Genomic DNA, 20244 nt, shown 5'->3' with positions numbered 1-20244 from the left:
CCCCCCGGGGCCAGCCCCAGGGCGGGGGGCCGGTTCTCCCCGGGGGTCCGGGCGGGTCCGCAGCCCGGGGCGCGGGGCGGGGCCGGGGGTCGCGGGGCCGCCAGTGCGGCCGGGGCGGGCGTGGGGGAAGATGCCCAAAGCGGCGCTGCCGGGACACCGGGGGGGCCCGCGGCGCTCGGCGCTGGGGTAAGGCCGGCACCGTGCGGGTTCGCCGGGGGGAGCGGGGCTGGCACGGGGGGGGCACCACGCGGGGGCGGCGGGGGGAGGGACTATATGCGGGCGGAGGGATCCGGGCGCGGCGGGCGGTGGGAGGCGGCTCGGTGGGTGGAAGGGGCGGGCGGAGGGAGCGGCGCGCACCGGACGGCGGGAGCGGGGCCAGGGCCGGGACCGGCACCGGGAGCGCAGCGGGAGCGGGACGAGCCGGGCCGCGGCGCCGCCTCCCGGGGGCAGCGGGAGCGCGGAAGGGCCGGCGGCGGCAGGAGAGCGCGGCGGCCGGGAGGAGCCGGCGGGAGGCGGCCGGAGCCAGGCGGGAGCGGGCCGGGAGGAGCCGCCATGGAGCGGAAGAGGTGGGAGCGCTCGGCGGGGCCGCCCCGGGCGCGGGGGGCCGGGCCGGGGCTGCAGCCACAGGTGGAGGGGAAGGGAGCGGGGAGCCGACCCGGGGCTGCCGCGGGGGGCCGGGGATGCTCGGCCCCCCTCAGGGATCGGGGAGCGCCGTGAGGAGCCCCCGCGTCCCCTCAGAGCGGCTCCTGCCCCGCGGGCACTCGCGGTTCTTTATTCTCGAAGGAGCAGCGCGGGGGGTGCTCCTCCTTCCCCGGGGCTCGCTCCGCTGCCCTCTGGGTGCGCTCGGGGATTGCGGGGAGGGAGCCCGGGCTGCTCGCGGTGCTGGCCCCGGGGCGGGTCGGGATGCGCCTTGCCGGGAGTGTGGCTGCGGGGGGAGCGCACGGCCCGGGAGCTGGAGGGGTGCTATTTTTAGCCCTGCATGGCTCATATGGCTGTAGGTGGCCATATGGATCCTCCCCGCACCCACGAGGCACCCGCGGGCTGAGGTGTGAAACTCGGGTCCAGCGGGAGCTGCGAACGCAGCGGGAGCTGTCCCAGTGTCCTCACCTGGCCCTGCCTGTCGGGAAAATCCAAACCCTCAACTTCTGCCTCTGACACAGGATCCTCACAGCACGGTTTGGGTTGGGAGGGACCTTGAAGCCCATCTCATCCCACCCTCCCATGAGCAGGGACACATTCCACTGGACCGGGTGGCTCCCAGCCCCGTCCAGCCTGGCCTTGAACACTTCCAGGGATGGGACAGACACAGCTTTAGCTCCAGGTTTCATTTTTATAATCAGGTTATGGTTGTGAGAAAAGGGGAGTGAACCAGAAAGTGCTATCCTCGAGAACGTGAAGCCGATTCTGCTGCTGCACCTCGGAGGCTGAGGGCAGGATGAGACCACCAGCAGCAGCTGAAAGCTTCAGAGATTCTGTTTGTCCCAGAACTTGTTTGTTAAGTTGCAGTGTCGGAGATGAACTTTAAAAAAAGGGGAAGAGAGGATAAGTAGCATATTTTTATTCCCAAATTATGATGGGTTTTCCCTTTGTATCAATTTGGACAGAGATCAAAGGTAGAATAGAGCTTTGTTGCGCTAATTTTTGGTTTCTGTTGCATTTTGCATTACCTCAGAGTGGCAAACGCAGGTGTGGCAGTTCAGTAATACCTGTGAGACTTCTGCCTGTTGTTTACCTGGCTGATTGTTCTGTCCAGCTCCCGGGCACGCACAGATGCAGAGAGGGTTTGTGGAAAACCCCCTGTGAGATGTGTGTGAGCCAGTCTCTGGCTGGAAATTCCATCTTCCTCCAGGTCTGAGTGCCTGGACAGGTTTTTACAGCCAGTCCTGGAACCTCATCCTTAAGAGGGTTTCTGGCTGAGAGGGTGGGCTGGATTTGGAGTGAGCAGAAGTGCAGGGATGGAGGATTTCAGGAAGAAAATCGTGTCAGGGATTTTGTCAAAGTGGCAGGTTGTCTTTGAGGGAGTTCTGGCTCTCTTCAAACTTGGGGTTCTCACATGGGGGAAGGAGAATTTAGTGCTGCTTTGTGGGGCTTTTTTCTTCAGAGTGTTTTTCTTCTGAAGGTTTGATGGCCAAGTGTCAGAAATTTGGGATTGCTGTTGGTTTGTGCCTCAGGATGTTGACATCACTGTGCTGGGAAACTTCACACTCTTGTGTGAAACTTATTCTGTTGAGAATTCCTTACCTTTGCAGCACAAATGTAAGAAGTTGGAAGGGAATGTTTTTAACACTCCTCCAAAGATATTTTGATCAGTACAATCTTTTCCAAAAAAAAATTGTGGAGCAAAATGCTTTCACGGAGTCTGTGCTTTGCTTTTCCTCTGTTGCTCTGGTTTGCCTGCAGGGAAGCTCATAATTTCTCATATGAGAAGGAAACAGCCTCAAGTTGCACCAGGGGACTTTTAGGTTGGGTATTAGAGAGATTTTTTTCGTGGAAAGGGTTATAAAGGATTAGAACAGGCTGCCCAGGGCAGTGGTGGCGTCATCATCCCTGGAAATATTCAAAAAACATGTGGATGTGATGCTTGGGGACATGGTTAAATGGTGAACGTGTGGTGGTGCTGGGGTGATGGTTGGATCTGATGATCTTAAAGGTCTTTTCCATCCTTAATTCCATGATGCCTGAATTGAGCCCTGCAAAATCATCTGGTTGTAATTTTGTTTGTCCCGGTGTTACAGAGCTGCCATTTGGGCTCTTCTTTAGGGATGTGATGCTTCTGGAAATTTGGGGAGATTTTGTGCGTCTCCAAGTGCTTTGTTTGGAGTTTTTTTTGGGGGGTTTATTTTTGGTATGGTTGGAGTCCATGTTGCTGAATGAAGAGCCCCCTGTTGTCCTGTGGCATCATCCCTTGGGGACATCATCCCTTGGGACAGGGCCAGGTCAGGTCCCCGGGGCTGCTCCCTGGGGTGGGGCTGTGGCTGTGTAGGGCTGTGGGGTGCTCTGTGGCACCTGGAGGTGTCACCCCCTGGCCTGGTGTGGTTTTCATGGTTTTCATGGCCGTGCCAGCCCATGCCAGGGTGGCCCAGCTGAGTGTGGGACCCCGGGGCAGGGCTGGCTGTGGGTGCTGCATCCAGGGGTGCTGTGACAGAGGTGCTGGCACTGGTGGTTGTGCAGTGTCCCCATCTCCCTGCCAGCACCATCAGCAGCTCCTGCAGCCCTCCAGGAGCTCCTGGTGCCAGGATTTGCCTAGAGCAGAGCTGTGGAGAGGAGTGAGGGAGGGAGCAAGGAGGAGAATCATTTTGTGTTCCTCCCTTGCCCCTCCAGCGAGGACACAAGGCTCTGAGTGTCTGCTCTCAGTGCCCCGTTTTCCTGGGCTGTCCCTGCCTCCATTCCTTCCAGAGGCAGGCGGTGGCTGGCTTTGCTCAGGGTTTGGTTGGTTTTTTTTTTTTGGTTTTTTTTTTTTTTTTTGCCTTTTGTCCCTCGCTTCCCAAGTTGTGCAGATCCTGTGCGGGCTAAATGGGAGAGCGGAGGGGAGGAGACTCTGATGAGGGAGGAGGGGAGAGGGCCTGGGCAGCCGCTCTCTCCTTAAGGATATAAGGCAGCAAACAAAGGCTGAGCTGCACATGGAGAGCAGGGACACCTGGCCCTTCAATGGGCTGCCCCGAACGGGCTCGATCTGCCCGCAGAAGTCTGGGAATGAGAGCCGGGGGTGGCTGCGGTGGCTCCGGCAGCCAGGTCTGTTTTGTTAGCGAGAACCAGGCGGCCCAAGCGAATAAAGCCCCGGAGCTGGTGATGGACGAGCGTGAAAAATCCTTTGCAAGTTGTAAACTCCTTTGCAGCTCGGCCTTTCACACGGGGAGCTGTGGCACAGCCTAATTCGGGAGCTCAGGATCAATCCGGGCTCTCGGCGTCGCTGCCTGGGGGTGTTACAGAGCAGAGGTTGGGTTTTGCAGCTTTGTACCAAAATGTCTCGTTTCTGGGCCTCTTTGTGCAAAACCAGGAGTGCAGGAGGGGCAGAAGGAGGTAAATTCTGTATTTTGTGACGTTTAAAGTCACTTTAACATTGCTCAGAGTTCTGTGGTACCGGGGGAGTTTCTGTGTGTCCTGGTGTGCATCAGGGATCCCACTCGAGTTTTGGGTTCCTGTGGCTCCCCCCACACCTCTGACCCTCCCAGGTGTGTGTAGGTGCCCCAGTGTCCTGCATGGTCCTGCCAGAGGGTCCCCAGGAGCTCCAGGGCACCCCATCCCTTCTGTCTCAGTTCCCTGTCACCTTTTGCTCATAGCTTTGCTCCCTGGCCTGCTGTTGTCCCAGGGAGCCTGGGGCTGATCCTGCCTTTTGCAAGACCTAATCAGAATAAAAGTTTTTCTTCTGAACATTTCAGTGCTTTTCCTTTGGGCCAAGCTTCCCCAGGAAGAGACAGGACTCTCAGTCATTTCAGGTGGGTTTTTTGAGACTCTGAGCAGCTTTTCAGTTCTTCCTTGCAAAATGACCACAGCACATACTAAACACACAGAGATGAAGGGCTCTGTTCACTTAAAATCCTGTCTTCGACTGTACTGACTGTTCTGGAAGTTACTCTGCACTTTAATGCATTATTTTTAAACCTGCTAAGACACTAAACCCTAAATTAGAGCAGCAGATCTTGGAAGAGGAAGCAGTGCCATGTTCTTCATGTAGCAGGAGTTTTTCTTCCTGGCTTCACTGGCAGCGACAGCCCTGCCCTAAAGCTGCTGGAGTTGGTTATTCCTCTCTCTGGATTGAGGCAAATAACTCCCTTTAGAGTTTGAAAAAGTTAATTCATGAATTTGGGGCTGGACACAGCCTCTGTTCCTTGGTCCTGCTCCGTGTTGTGTCCTGGCCCAAGTGCAGCTCCACAGGGAGCTGAGGAATAACCAGTGGGGAGTGTTTCCTCCTCCTCCCCTGGCCTCCAAAGATGGATTATTTTCCTCAGCTGGTTCATTTGTGTGAGCAGTGGTGGTGGCAGGGAGGGGATCCAGGCAGGATAAGCAGCTTGGGAGCAGTTGGAGCCAGGAGCTTCCTCAGCAGATGCTGTGTGGGATCACCACAACCTTTCAGACTTAACTCCTTCCAGAGACTTTTTCTAATTTCAGTTTTAGTGTAATTTATATTAAATTGATCTCAGTTTTTGGAGACCTTTTAATACTTGGGTACTTTCTGGGTTTGGGGTTTTTTTTAAATCTATTTTTTTCATGCACAGCCTGACTTAACCTAATTGCTTTGTCACTGTCCTGTACCAGAAATTCTCTGCTCATGCTGGTTTTCCCCTAATAAAGCTTCAGGGCAGGAGACAATATGTGAACATTGACTTTTCCTTTTGTTTTGTTTTGTTGTTAAGACCTTGGTAAGGTTATCAGTATCTCACCAGTGTGAGATAAGGGGGTAACTGGCATTTTTGGTCTTAAAATGCCTTTTAGCCCATTAACCTGTGATAGTGGGATGGGTATACAGGGAGTGAGCTTCTCCTGGATGTGAACTAGGGCTGGATATGCAAGTGGCAAAGTGGAGAAAACCAGAAGTGAAAGTAATTGACAGAATAAAGAGGTGTTGTTATGATGCTCGGTGAGAAGGTGAAGAATACTTGGTGCTTATTGTCTTTACAGTCAATACACTGCAGCCATAACACACTGGCTTAGTTTTGCTTTATGAATTAAAAAATAGCTTATGTTGGATTATAATAAAAAAAATCCCCCAAAAAACCAAAACAAAACAAAAAAATCCCAACAACAACCAGAAAAAAAACCCCACAAAACCAAAGAACCCCCAAACAAATAAAAACCAAACAAAAAAAACCTCCTCAAAAAACAAACTAAAACAAAAAATACAACAAAACCCCAAAGAAAACATCAGTAAGAATTTGGAATAATTTATGCCTGCTCTCCAGGTTGAGTCTTTGTAGAAACCCAGGTGTTACAGAAGAGTCTCTCTTCCCTTTTGCCATTAATGGAAAGTTTTACAAGGTTTTGACATTTATCTTTGCATCACTGTGGATTCTTTGTTTTGCAGCTTGTCAGTAGTTAACTTCTGGTTTTCTCTTTTGCTGAAGTCTTCAGGATGCTACAAAAGACATAGAATCAAACCTGAATGTGCTGTTCAAGGGTCAGGGAGAGCAGACAAGGAGCATTTTTGGTGCTGGTCAAATGCAAGAGTCCTGAGAGAAAAAATTATACTTGAAAATGTGCATTTACTATGAGAGACAGCTGAATGAAAAGTGCATCTGTGCTGAGATCTCCCTTGATGGTTATTGTGTGCATTATTCTACATTTGTTTATCTAATCTGAATCTTCCTCTTGACATACCAAACCATTTTAACTTAATTTGTGTGTTCCACATGAGAAGCAGTCAATATGAAAACATTTCAAAGCTGAATGTGACTTCATCCTGCAAAGTCCAGCACGTGTTTTTGAGCATGGCAATAAAAACCCTCCCTGCCGAGGTGCAGAGGAGGTGCAGGGGGTGGGGGTGTCCCTGGGGGTGGACACCTGGTGTGTTTCTTGCAGCCCCAGTGGGAAGAAGTTCCGCAGCAAGCCGCAGCTGGCACGCTACCTGGGCAGCTCCATGGACCTGGGCACCTTCGACTTCCGCACGGGCAAGATGCTGATGAACAAAATGAACAAGAACAGGCAGAGGATGCGCTACGACTGCTCCAACCAGGCCAAAGTAAGAGAGTGAGAGGCTCTGCTGCTCCCCCTCCCTGCTGAGGAGCTGCCAGAGCAGCCTGGGAGAGAAGGGAGAATGCAGCAGTTCAGAGCTGGAGTGTGAATTGGAGCTGTGTCAGAACAGCTCTGCTGGTGGGGGTTGGACAAGTGCTGCTCCCAGGGGGTTGGTGCTGGGGAGGAGAGTTGTGGCACTGCTCAGTCTTCTGTGGAGGAGGGCAGGGAAGAGACTGTCACCTTCTCAGTTCCCAGCACAAGACAGGCATTGCCCTGTGGGAATGAGTGCAGAGGAGCCCCTCTGCTCTGGAGCCAGCCTGGCACAGCTGGGCCTGCTCACCTGGACAGGAGAAGGCTCCAGGGACACCTCAGAGCCCCTTTTGGGGCCTGAAGGGGCTCCAGGAGAGCTGCAGAGGGACTGGGGACAAGGCCTGCAGGGACAGGACACAGGGAATGGCTCCCACTGCCACAGGGCAGGGCTGGATGGGAGATTGGGAATCAGGAATTGTGGAATCCATCCCTGGAATGGATTTCCCAGAGCAGCTGGGGCTGCCCCTGGATCCCTGGCAGTGCCCAAGGCCAGGCTGGGCAGGGCTGGGAGCAGCCTGGGACAGTGGGAGGTGTCCCTGCCATGGCAGGGGTGGCACTGGATGGGCTTTAGGGTCCCTTCCAGTCTAAACCATTCCAGGATTCTGTGATCTCCCTCCCCGGAGTGTGAGCTCACCTCCTCCAGCACAATCTGCTCCAGAGCCCCACATTCCTGGAGCTGTGCAGCAGCTCTGCCCTGCCCTTGCCTTTGGTTGGAGAGGAGAGGAGGGGTTTGGGTCCACAGGGATGAGGGGATGCTGCAGGAGAGGTCAGCTCTGTGCTGCTGCCCCAGCTTTGGCACTGATGGAAAGGGAGGTGGCATTTGGGGCAAAAAGCCTGAGAGGGAAAAGAACTGTGAGGCCTATTTGTAGAACAAAATAAAAGATTCTCTAGCTGCTAATTCAGGTTGTTGAGGTGTCAGGATGGCAGTGACAGGCTCCCTGTCTGGATTGATTGTCCCAAGTCATTCCTCAGGATCTTCATCAGATGCTAAAATCCTTCCCAGAACCCAGCAGCTGCTGTGTATGCACCTAAACACTGAATGTGGAAAAGGCACAATGCTCATTTCTGAAATACATCAGCCAGTCAAGGATCATCATCACGAGAGTGCTGGGAACATTTCTTACAGTCCTGGTGCTGCAGGGATATTTTGAGACCTGCCTTGAGGCAGAGAGCAGCAGCTCACACACCTCTCAGGCTAAAAATTCTGCCCAGAACTCTCAATAAATGTACAAATGTTATCACTGGCTTCTGCAAGGATTAGCACCCAGATGGTTCAGAATTATATTTGTCCTGAATACATCTTTTCTACATCTCATGAATAAATCTGTGAGGCAGACACAGTGTTTGCATCCCTGAGAACAAAGCGTGTCCTACAGCCATTCCAAGAGTTGTGTGTTGGATTTTGGGAATGAGGAGCAGCCTTCCTATGCTTCCCCTAACAGAAAATGCAGTCCTATAATGCAAAATTGATTATGAGCTGCATTTAAAAGCTGAGCTTTGTTCGGAAGCTAAGGTAAAAAAAGGGATTCAGCTTTCAGTGGTGTTGGTTTGTTTATTGGTCACAACTGGATTTAGAAGGAATGGTTTGAAGTGGTTCCTGGATTCAGAAATCAGCCTCTAAATCCCTGCTTGTAATTTTTTTATTTATTACAAATATTATGTTGTAATCCTCTCTTTTAGTGATTACACATGGTTTGTTCTGACTCCTAAAGTCATTAAAATGGGAGTAAAACTGATGTGTGTGAGCTCACATGGGAGGAGGCTGCTATGCTAAACGGAATGAGTGGAAAACTTTGATAGGTCTAAGGCAAGATTTGAATTTAGTTATGTATTTTTAGCAGCCTAACTTGTATAACTTGAGATTAGACAAGATTTGAAGCCCAGGAACTGTTCCCTGCTGCACTTCTGTGTGGCTGTGGCAGCATTTTAGCAATCTGAAAACATTTTTGTGGCTTTTTCCTTTTCTTTTTGTGTGAAACAGGGCAAGCCTGATTTGAACACAGCCCTGCCTGTGAGACAGACTGCCTCTATCTTCAAACAGCCTGTCACCAAGATCACAAACCACCCCAGCAACAAGGTGAAGAGTGACCCCCAGAAAGCTGTGGACCAGCCCAGGCAGGTAAGGCTGAGAAACTCCTGGATTTCCTACTGGGAGGATTCCAGAATAATCTGCTTTAATTTTGTGATGCTGAACAAATGCTCCCTGGCAATTCCTGATCTCTGGCATTTCAGAATTCAGAAAAATCTGATCTTTCAGAAGCCGTGGCTTGCAGTGCTCCCAGCTCTTAAAATTAGAACAAATCCCATTCCCAATTTCTAGTTATGGACTCTGCACACTGGGATTTACAAACTGCAGCCTTTGGTTAGATCCCAATTCTGTTGTAGCTGAATTTCCTTCATGCTGAAATTAAGTATTATCTACAAAATTATTCAGACATTGTAGCCACTTCAGGGGACACTTGGGTTTAGAATCACTGTCAAATGTTGCAGTTGTGTAAGAATTCCATGTTCCATTAAATCCTTGTTCTTGCAGGGATCACATCCACTGTGGTGTTTGTTGCAGTGCAGGGGACTGTGCATTAGTAGGAGTAAACTCTGCAGTATAAGATCATAAATTCACTTAGAATCTTATTGTTAATACAAAATCAAAATGTTTTTCTTACCATAATGTGTATTTGCAAGCAAGAGAACACACCAAAATTAAAGGAAAGGGTGCTCAGGACAAGGGAAGGTAAAATAAGCTTTATCTGTTGGAGCACTGAAAACCTTTTCTGAAAACTTCAAAAAACACTTTTTGAAGGCAGATTTTAAGAATTTAATAAACCTAGTTCAACTTAGAACTAGAACCTCCAAGTGTGAGATAGAACTTACCTGAAATGGGTGATTTTTGGTGATTGGGGTGGGTTTTTTGTTTTTTTAAGCAGGTTGTCAGGGTCTCACCATGGTTTTTTGGGGAAGCAGATCCTGTATGTTCACAGTGGTTTTGCTACTCCTGCAGCTTTTATAGCCAAGGCAATAAAAAAGAACACTAAAGATAAAATACCCTCTCCCAGTTCTGAGCTGGATTTGTGTTCCTCTTTAAGATATTTTACTGGATTGCAGAATATTTTGACTTTTTCTCAGCAGATTCCAGATGCTTCTGCAAAATTTGAAATCAGAGCTAAGTCCCATCATGCACTGGCTTAAAAATCCCAGAATTCTTGGGGGCTGGAAGGGATCGTAAAGATGATCCCATTCCACCCTCCACCCATGGGTAGGGACACCTTGCACTATCCCAGCTTGCTCCAAGCCCCATCCAACCTGGTTTTGGACAATTCCAGGACTGGGACAGCCACAGCTTTTCTGGGTAACAAAAAAAAAAATCAAAACCACAAACACAACCAAAAAAGCAAAAACAAAAACCAAAAAAACTAACAAACAAAAAAAAAAATCACCTATTTGAAGGGCTAGGGAATATCCAGGCTGTGTTTGAGCTGTGACTCCCTCATTCCCCTTTTTGGAAAAGTCATGTGTGATCACTTCACTTACACTTGGATTTTGACAGGCAGGAGAAGGGGTGGGATATGCATGGGCTGTTTGAGGTGAATTCTTCATTTCACAAAACCTTGATAAAAATGTGGTTTTTTGCAAGACAGTTGATCCTCCAGCTGTGTATTGCTGTCCTCCTGATATCTCTCCTGCACCAGGAGCAGAGTTAAAGGTGTATCAGAGTGATGTATTTGAATTTCTACCACACCACACATTCAGCCTTTTAAACCTGGGGAAAGCCTGTGACTCAAAATCTGGTAAAGGAGAGACATGGGGGAAAGGACCAAACAGAAGGAAGAAAATAATACTTTACCTTGAATTCAGCTCTTGCATTTCTTCACTTTCTGTGGGATATGTAGGAGAGAAATAGGATGCAAACAAGGCTGTCTCACACTGAGCTTGCAGCTGAAAGTCAGCAAGCCTGGCCTTGCAGCTGCAGCTCAGAGCAGTGAAAGTTCCAGGCCCTGCAAGAAAAGAGAGTTTTCCAAGGCAGCAAACCGGGAGAGAGGAGTTGTGGGGCTGTGTTGGAACCGTGGCTGCTGAGAATTTCAGACTTTCTGTGTTCTCAGGCACTGACCCCCAAGTTAACACTTCACTGACCTGAGGCTGTGGAGAAGCTTTCAGAATGGAATGATAGTGCTGGGATTGTGGGTGTGGAGTTTGAATAGAAGTGAGTGATATCACAGGGTGGAAACAGAGTTTAAGGTTTTAGAATATAGTAATATATATAAAGCAAGATGGAGGTTTTAGGGCAGAGGCTGCTGCTTCCTTCTCCCTCCTTCTCCCTCCTTCTCCCTCCTTCTCCCTCCTTCTCCCTCCTTCTCCCTCCTTCTCCCTCCTTCTCCCTCCTTCTCTCTCCTTCTCCCTCCTTCTCCTCCATGGGTTTGGGTGGTTTTGTGTAATTGGATAAAATTCCACATTATGAGCCACAGGTTGGTTGTTTATTGGGTAAAAAGTAAAAATAATTTAGGTGTCATTTCTTAATTGGATAGTTTATCCTTAAAAGGATAAACTCTCTCTCTCTCTTGTAGAGATAGGTAGGGCTCCATTTTTAGTTTGTTGGAGTGAAGTGCTATAGAACTTAGGGTTTGTGAGACTGTAACATAGATTAGAGCTAATAAACATCTGAGTCCCAACAAGAAATGCCATCCCACACATTTAATCCCAGCCCTGGCAAAAAGAAGTTAAGGCTTGACAGGGCTGATTGCAGTGAGGATTGTCCCTGCTGTTGGAGGTGGCAGATCCATCCCTTCTGTGGTAAATCCACATTGAATGTCCTCAGCCCTGTGTTCCCTGTCTGCCCAGGAGGCAGGGGTTGTGTGGAGCTGTCAGTTCCACTCCTGGTTGTACCAATAACCTGCTTTGTCTGCAGCTCTTCTGGGAGAAGAAGTTGAGTGGCCTGAATGCCTTTGACATTGCAGAGGAGCTGGTGAAGACAATGGACCTTCCCAAGGGGCTGCAAGGTAACCAGAGGGTGCCCTTCACCCAGGGCTGGCATCTGGCACCTGGCAGGGGAGTGAGGGTGCTGGGGGTGAGCTCCTGTTCCCAGAGCCTAGCAGGGCTGTGCCCATTCCTGCTGCAGCAGGGGCTGTGCTGCTGCCTGGGCTCCCAGTGCCCTTTGTTCTGAGGGCACACTGAAGCAAAGCCTCTCTGCCTTTTGGGGGATTCATTTTCCAGAAACAGCAGAGCAGCCCAGATTGGTGCTTGGGTTTGGGCTGGGAGGGACCTCAAAGCCCATCCCATCCCACCCCTGCCATGGCAGGGACACCTCCCACTGTCCCAGGCTGCTCCCAGCCCTGCCCAGCCTGGCCTTGGGCACTGCCAGGGATCCAGGGGCAGCCCCAGCTGCTCTGGGAAATCCATTCCAGGGATGGATTCCACAATTCCTGATTCCCAATCTCCCACCCAGCCCTGCCCTGTGGCAGTGGGAGCCATTCCCTGTGTCCTGTCCCTGCAGGCCTTGTCCCCAGTCCCTCTGCAGCTCTCCTGGAGCCCCTTCAGGCCCCAAAAGGGGCTCTGAGGTGTCCCTGGAGCCTTCTCCTGTCCAGGTGAGCAGCCCCAGCTCTCTGAGCTTTGTTCAAGCAGAATGGAAACATCCTCCTTTCCCAATTTGGTGATTTTTATTATCTTTTTGGTTCTAACAATGAGGAACTGCTCTAAGTTTCAATACCCTCAGAGAGCTGCAGAGGTGCTGTTAGAAGCATTCAGCTCTGAGATTTATGTCATGTGAGTTTTCCAACTGACAGCCTGTGCTTTGCCATTAAAATTTCATTCCCATTGTCCTGATTTCCTGCTCCCTGCCTGGGGCAGTGCTGCTCATGGATTTCCCTCCCCCTTGCAGGGGTTGGCCCTGGCTGCACAGATGAGACTCTGCTCTCTGCCATCGCCAGTGCCCTGCACACCAGCACCATGCCCATCACTGGGCAGCTCTCTGCAGCTGTGGAGAAGAACCCTGGGGTCTGGCTCAACACCTCCCAGCCTCTCTGCAAAGCCTTCATGGTGACTGATGAAGATATCAGGTAGGAGCTGGATATGTAGGAGAGAAATAGGGTGCAGACAAGGCTGGTCTCACACTGTGGGCTTGCAGCTGAAAGTCAGCAAGCCTGGCCTTGCTGCTGCAGCTCAGAGCAGTGAAAGTTCCAGGCCCTGCAAGAAAAGAGAATTTTCCAAGGCAGCAGATTGAGAGAGAGGAGTTGTGGGGCTGTGTTGGAACCCTGGCTGCTGAGAATTTCCTGACCCCAGGAGAAGAACCCTGGGGTCTGGCTCAACACCTCCCAGCCTCTCTGCAAAGCCTTCATGGTGACTGATGAAGATATCAGGTAGGAGCTGGAAATAGCACTTGCTGTTCTGGAGCGAGGTTCCTTGTGCTCAAACAGTGCTTTGCTTTTCTTTCTGAATGTCTGATGGAACACTGTGCCTTGGGAATTCACTGGAATGGCTCTGGAGCAAGAGAGGAGACAAAAGTAGTTACATGAAGCTCTATCATGTGCTTAAATCCCACTGTTTTTTATTTTGCCCATGCTCAGTTACTCTGCAGTTTCAGGCTCATGTTTGTTTTTCATGTCAAGTTTCCTTTTATTACAAAAGTGTCTGAGTTGGGGGAACCTTGACTGAGGCACCTCTGAGCAGAGATGGCATTGGAGAAATCCTGTACAGGAGGATTGCATTCTCTTCACCTTCCTCTGTGTCTGTAAATGAATTAAATAAAATTCATGCGTTGACCAAACCCAAGTCATGCCTGCTGTGGTGACAGGGAACAAGGGGCCAAGATGGCATTTGAGAAATCCTGTATACAGGGGGATTGCATTCTCTTCACCTTCCTCTGTGTCAGTAAATGAATTAAATAAAATTTCTGGATTGACCAAACCCAAGTCATGCCTGCTGTGATGACAGGGAACAAGGTGCAGAGATGGCATTTGAGAAATCCTGTATGTGGGATTGAATTCACCTTCCTCTGTGTCTGTAAATGAATTAAATAAAATTTGAACAAGGTGCAGAGATGGCATTGGAGAAATCCTGTACAGGGGGATTGCATTCTTTTCACCTTCCTCTGTGTCTGTAAATGAATTAAATAAAATTTCCAGATTGACCAAACCCAAGTCATGCCTGCTATGGTGACAGGGAACATGGTGCAGAGATGGCATTGGAGAAATCCTGTATGTGGGATTGAATTCTCTTCACCTTCCTCTTTGTCTGTAAATGAATTAAATAAAATTTCTGGACTGACCAAACCCAAGCCATGCCTGCTGACAGGGAACAAGGATGCAGCTGATTCTGCTATAGGTTGCTGTAGTAATTAAATATTGTTAAATCAGGATTGGTGAAACTCAGCTTTAAGCTTTTAATGGAGAACTGACTATACCAAAGGCCTGCAGCATGCAATTTGCATTCATTAAATGTTTAAAGGCAAACCTTGCTTTGACTGCTTGATAAATCTTTTGGAATTGCAGGATGATTTTTCTGGGCCTGATTGAGACATAAATGGCCAGGAAAAACAGTGTTTGTAACTTTGATGTCCTGTGGCTGAGCTGAAATAGGGGCCCCATGAGCCACTGGTTGTTGATCACTTCTTTGCTGTGCTTTGACTTCTTAGGGTTGGGCCTCAAAAGGAAAATGAGCAGAAAGAAATGGCCTGAAACTTAATTTCCTCCAGTCACATTTTTGAAAGTCTGTGCAGGGTAGGCTGACTTTTTAGATATTAGCAGCAGGAGTTAAAAATCAGCATTAGGCTAAAAAAAAGTTGGCTGCTAGGTTAGCCAAACTTCAGCCAGAAATCAACAGGTCCAGGACACATAATATAAACACTGAAGAAATTTTTAAAGTGTTTTTCATCTTCAGTCAGAGTTCAATGCCAGGTGGGGTTTTTTTTTTTGGTTTTTTTTGGTTTTTTTTTGTTATACAGTGGAGTTCTTGGTTTTCCAGTCCATGCTTTGATGTTGGAGGGATTGGGGACTCTTTTCCCTTGACAGGGGCAGCCTGGGGCTGATGTTGGGTGTCCTTGTGTTGGGCAGGAAGCAGGAGGAGCTGGTGCAGCAGGTGAGGAAGAGGCTGGAGGAGGCCCTGATGGCTGACATGCTGGCCCACGTGGAGGAGATTGCCAGGGATGGGGAGCCTCCCTCGGAGAAAGAAGGAGCAGAGGAGGAAGGAGAAGAAGAGGAGGAGGAGGAGGAGCAGGACCATGACCAGGAGATGGAAAATGTATAGTCCAGGTGGGTGATTGTGCTGTGTCTCACCTTAAACACTGGAGACAGGAAGGTTTTCAGAAGGAACCTTAAATATTGATGGATCTTCACTTTGAAAGGTGTGGGGGCTTTGGATCAGGAATGGGGGAGGTGGGAGTGAGACCCCACCTGCAGAGCTGCCCCAGCCCTGGGCAACAGCAGCAGGAGGACGTGGGGCTGCTGCAGCCAGGCCAGAGGAGCCACGGAGATGCTGCCAGGGCTGGAGCCCCTCTGCTCTGGAGCCAGCCTGGCACAGCTGGGCCTGCTCACCTGGACAGGAGAAGGCTCCAGGGACACCTCAGAGCCCCTTCTGGGGCCTGAAGGGGCTCCAGGAGAGCTGCAGAGGGACTGGGGACAAGGCCTGCAGGGACAGGACACAGGGAATGGCTCCCACTGCCACAGGGCAGGGCTGGGTGGGAGATTGGGAATCAGGAATTGTGGAATCCATCCCTGGAATGGATTTCCCAGAGCAGCTGGGGCTGCCCCTGGATCCCTGGCAGTGCCCAAGGCCAGGCTGGGCAGGGCTGGGAGCACCAGGAGGGACTGAGGGAGCTGGGGGGGCTCAGCCTGGAGAAAAGGAGGCTCAGGGTTCAGCCCCAGTTGTGTCTCAGCCTGTCTCCATAGGAAAGGTTCTCCAGCCCTAAGATCAACTTAGTGGCCTCCTCTGGAGCCTCTGAGACAAGAATCAAGAATGTGGTGGGGGGAAAAAGGAACTTTTTAGGATAAATAGCTGAGGAGCTCCTTTGAAGGGAATGGGGATTTCAGGTGGGAGGAAGATTGATTTTGTTTAGCAATCCTTGAAGCCTGAGGATTGATTATAACGTGCAATCTGCTTGGCCTTTGGGAGATCCCATCTTTTATCTGGGCTCTTTTTTCCCATTTTCCCCTATCAGCAGCAGTAGCTGTATTTGGACAGTGAATGCCTTGAATTCCTTTCTGCTCTAGAGGCCTGGCAGGAGCCAGAACAAACTGACTGCTGCAGGTGAAACCCAGGAGATAAAGACATGAATGTGTTAAGACAGTAGGATTTCTCCTTTTAAGAAAAGCTACAGAAATTCTTTTTGAGTTACAAGGTCTTTGTTTTTCCTCTTTCAGGGAGTTCCATCTAAGAATTCCCAGTATAAACCCATTCAGCAGGGTCAGCACAAGCATTCACAGAGTCAGGAGTGCACCATCAGTCCAACTGTACCCCAGAGCCTTTGGATGGACTTCAGGAGACGTGCAAGCTGATGGTTCATTCACTGCAGGGGAGTTCTGCAGATGGACCTTGACTAAACTCTACTCCCCTTCCTTTTTCTACAGGGGTAGGGTGCTTGGGAATGCAAAAGTGGGAGGGGATAAAGAATATCACATGGTGGGAGGGGAAATCCTAGGAACTGAATTTGCTGGCTCTTTTTTTTGGGGGTTTTTTTTTGGTATTACTTTTCGTGGGTCATGCTGGGTGATACATTTTTAAGCTTTTTCTATCAAAGTACTTTTAATGACCCACAGAAACACTTTTCTCTCTAACCCAAGGGAGGGAGATGCTGTTTCACTCCTTGGCTACTCTGCTGTGGGCTACCTGTTTGTACCTGACTGTAGGGAGGTCACTTCATGTTGTGAATGGTTCATTCCATGTGTGAGTTGCTGTTTCCTCACAAGACCACATTGGTCTTGCAAGTGTTTGGAAGTGCAGTCTCAGAGCTGAGCTGCCAGTGCCTCTCCCACCTGGGCTGGGGTGAGGAGAAGAAGCTGCACTCGAGGACTTGGGCTGCCAGCTCTGGGCATTTGGCTGTTTGGTTATTCCACACCACAGTTTGGATCCAAGCTCTGTGTGTCCAGACATTTGCCTCCAAGACTCTGTTCACAATATACCCAACCTGAGGTATATTTTACTTTGGTTTAAGTCCAGTCAGAAGGACTTTCTCAACTGGGGATGGAAGGATGACTCATTTCTGACTGATAATGAGGAAAACTTCCTCCTTTTTCTCTTCTGGTGCCAAGAACCTGCCCTCTGTTCCTCAGTGTGGAGGGAAGGGGATCCATTCCAACAGGTGTGGCTACACACCTGCTTTTGTGTGCAGTAATGTTCTGACCTCTTTAAAAAAAAAAAAAAGGTAAAAGGTTGATTTTTCTATAATTGATATCTAAAAAAAAGGAATTTAAAGCTTTTTATTAAGTATTGAATCTTTCTTATTTGCATGTGCAGTGAGGTGACCAGCATTTTGTGTCAACAATTGGACTGATGTGAAACCTGCCTTAATGTGTTTCTAAATATTTGGCTTCACCATGGGTACCTTGATTGATCCCTCAGTCTCTTCCAGTACATCTTTGAGCATTTTGGGGTAACTTGTGGCTAAAAATGGATTTCTCTGGGAAGGGAGACAAGGAGAGGGGAGGAAGATGAGAGCTGATAGCTTGGGGAATGTGTTGACTGGGTTGCAGAATTATTTTAGTCTTAGGGTATCCATTGCATAACCGTGCGTGGACGTCTCTGCTGAGAGAACACTACAGGGTGGTGCATTAAATACTGTGCCACCAACCTATTGTACAAGTTGTTGGTATCCCAAAACTTGGGGAAGAAAGTAGCTCCCAGAGCCTTTATTGTGTGAGAAAGATTAGCAGGGACAGCCAGGGGCCAGGGAATTGCCTTTGGGAGTAGTGCAGCTTAGTGATCCCTGAAAAATATCCCATGCCAAAGTGATTGATCCTTTATTCACTCTTTTCTTAAAGGTCTGCAAACACAAAATTGGTTGATATTGCTCATTTGAGTACTGCAAGGAGACTGAATTGTACTTTGCTGATGCTGTGCCAGGTGCTGCTTTGGGGAGCTTTACCTGGCACTGCAGGCAGCCACCATTATTTTCCTTTCTGAAGAGTCTGTTACAGTTACTACTCTGTAAATCTGTCCTCTTGTAAGTCATGGTGTTGAATTAAATGTTTCTCACAAAGAAGAGGTTCCTCTAGTCTGCCTCAAGCCCTCCCTGGAGTTTTGTGCTCTGCCCTTTCCCTTTCTCCCAGTGGAGATGCTCTGGGGGTTCACTTGGGGGCTCCAGTCTGAGATTTGGATCTGGGCATCTGGAGCCTGGCAGAGGGGAACGTGGAGGGGAACTTGTGGAAAGCAATTCAGTCTTCTCCAGAATCCTCTCCTGTGTCCCCAGCAAGGGAGAGGCTGCCAGGGTGTCCATCTCTTGGGCAGGTTGGTAACAGAGTCACAGAATTAAGGTGAGGAAAGATCTTTTAGATAATAAAGTCCAACCATCAGCCCAGCACCACCACATTCACCACTAAACCCTGTCCCCAAGTGTCACATCCACAGTGCTTCTCAACACCCCAGGGAGGATGGCTCCACCACTGCCTTGGGCAGCCTGTGCCAGGGCTGGACAACCCTTTCTGGGGGGAAAAACAAAATATATATCCCTAATATCCAATCTAAAGCTTCCTGGCTCAACCTGAGTCTGTTCCCATGTGGCCCTTTGAATCTCAGCTCCAGCAGTTCATATCCCACCCCAGAGCTGTCCTTGTAACCAGAGCAGTCTTACTCTGACACTGGCTCTTTGAAAACCTGTTTAATATCTGGAGATGTCTTTATCTGCTTTTACTTGGATTTAAACACACCACTGAGGCACCATACCACAGGAGGTTGAGATGTTGACACTCATATTTTGATGCACTGAATATCAACTTAAATTGCTGCCAACTCTCTTGTTTCATCCCCTCCACTCCTTTCCCAGTTCTCTTTCCTTCAGTTTACAAAGTTTATGTTTTCATTGATATTTCATTGAGGAGTTGCTTGTGCAAAGTGCCAACAAAGTGCCAGAAAGAACCCAGGACTCTTCTCACAGCCAGAGAAAGTGAAATAACTTCACCTGCTTACCAAGGTGAGGAAATGAAGTGTTTGTTTTCACTGACCATGATGTGTTTCATGTTGCTGCAATAACAACTGGATTAGTTTGTGTTATCTCAGCCCTGGACGTGACTGACGGGCATGAAGTGTCTGCCATCATCAAATCTGTCCCCAGGGTGGAGAAAGCAGCTGCTTGGAGGTACAACTTGTTAGGCAGATGATTAGTAAATAATGTACTTAAGAGCAATGAGTGGAATTGGGGCAATGCTTATATTTCATTAATTAATGTTCTCTTCAGCATAGGGTGTTGATGGCTACAGTTTTTTCCTCTCCACTTTGTTTTACAAAATTCAAGATTTAAAGGGAATGTCATTTCCCTGCTGTTTGGGGAGTGTTATTTTTCCTGAATTCTAGCTGGATTAAATTTTGTGCAAAGCATGGAATGGATATTGGTGCAGTCTGGGTTTGGCCAGCAGAGCTCTTGGAGGTGGTTCTGCCCAGGAAAAGTTGGCTCAGTTCACATCTGAAATTGAGCTTGCTGAACTGGCTGTTGAGCAAGGAAAGGGAGGAGTTTTCTTGCTTGTAAACTCAGCCCAGCAGGAAGAGCAGAGAGCCAGGGATGACATGGCTGGACTCTGGGAGTGCAGGCCTGTCAAACCCTGCCTGGGGAGGCTCTGATGCCATGGCTGGAATTTGGGTTGGAAAGGCCCTAAAGCCCATCCAGTGCCACCCCTGCCATGGCAGGGACACCTCCCACTGTCCCAGGCTGCTCCCAGCCCTGCCCAGCCTGGCCTTGGGCACTGCCAGGGCTCCAGGGGCTGCTCTGGGCACCCTCTCAGCCAGGAATCCCTTCCCAATATCCCAATATTAAATTCTCATTGCTGCTCTGTGGGATGTGAATGAAGCAGGACTCCTGAGTCATGTGCTTTTGTCTTGCTTTAAGGAGGGACCATTCTGTCTGGGCTGATTGTCCTGGTCCTTGGAAAGAGTGGGATAATGTGTTTAAAGGGGGAGGAGGCAGGAGAATGAATAATGGAGAAAAAGGAAGTTTTTTGGTAATAACTCTCCAGTCAGGAAATCCTGGTTATTTGGGATTATGTGCATAAGAACAATCTCCAAGAGTCCAGGTGCCCATGCAAATACTTGGATAATACCTCTTCTCCCCTATCACGTAAATGCATATTCCTCACTGTTGTCACTCTGAACAGGAATTTCTGCATCTGCTGGAATTGCTCCAGACTCTGGGGTCGATTGAGGATCCCAGTGTTGCCTATTTTACCTTCCTGCTTTAATGAAACACAGCCATGGGAAGGTGGTGTCCTAATTCTGCAGCACAGAAAATAATGTCCTCTATGGGCTGTAGTGAGCTAAAAATTGGGATTTGTTCTCAGATTAGCAGGGATCAACTTG

General features: G+C 49.3%; 1 protein-coding gene across 1 annotated transcript; it reads left to right on the top strand.

Annotated features, from left to right (window-relative positions):
* The first annotated feature begins 490 nt into the window (after window positions 1-490).
* MBD3 (methyl-CpG binding domain protein 3) lies at window positions 491-17943 on the top strand. The gene is made up of 8 exons (XM_054290945.1): window positions 491-566; window positions 4380-4436; window positions 6517-6676; window positions 8741-8878; window positions 11660-11750; window positions 12629-12806; window positions 14799-14996; window positions 16104-17943. The coding sequence occupies exons 1-7, from the start codon at window positions 553-555 to the stop codon at window positions 14989-14991; spliced, it is 831 nt and encodes a 276-aa protein (XP_054146920.1). The 5' UTR covers window positions 491-552; the 3' UTR covers window positions 14992-14996; window positions 16104-17943.
* Window positions 17944-20244: the final 2301 nt, after the last annotated feature.

The sequence above is a fragment of the Melozone crissalis genome, unplaced genomic scaffold (genome assembly GCF_028551555.1).
Source record: "Melozone crissalis strain CALT ecotype California unplaced genomic scaffold, PUWL_Pcris_2 ptg000088l_1, whole genome shotgun sequence".
NCBI lineage: Eukaryota > Metazoa > Chordata > Aves > Passeriformes > Passerellidae > Melozone > Melozone crissalis.
This window is presented reverse-complemented; position numbering and strand designations above follow the sequence as displayed.

Excerpts from the sequence above, each read along its gene's own strand:
- MBD3 (XM_054290945.1), top strand. Across the intron at positions 6,677-8,740 it reads ACTGCTCCAACCAGGCCAAA|GGCAAGCCTGATTTGAACAC; the intron begins GTAAGAGAGTGA and ends TGTGTGAAACAG. Across the intron at positions 12,807-14,798 it reads GTGACTGATGAAGATATCAG|GAAGCAGGAGGAGCTGGTGC; the intron begins GTAGGAGCTGGA and ends TGTGTTGGGCAG.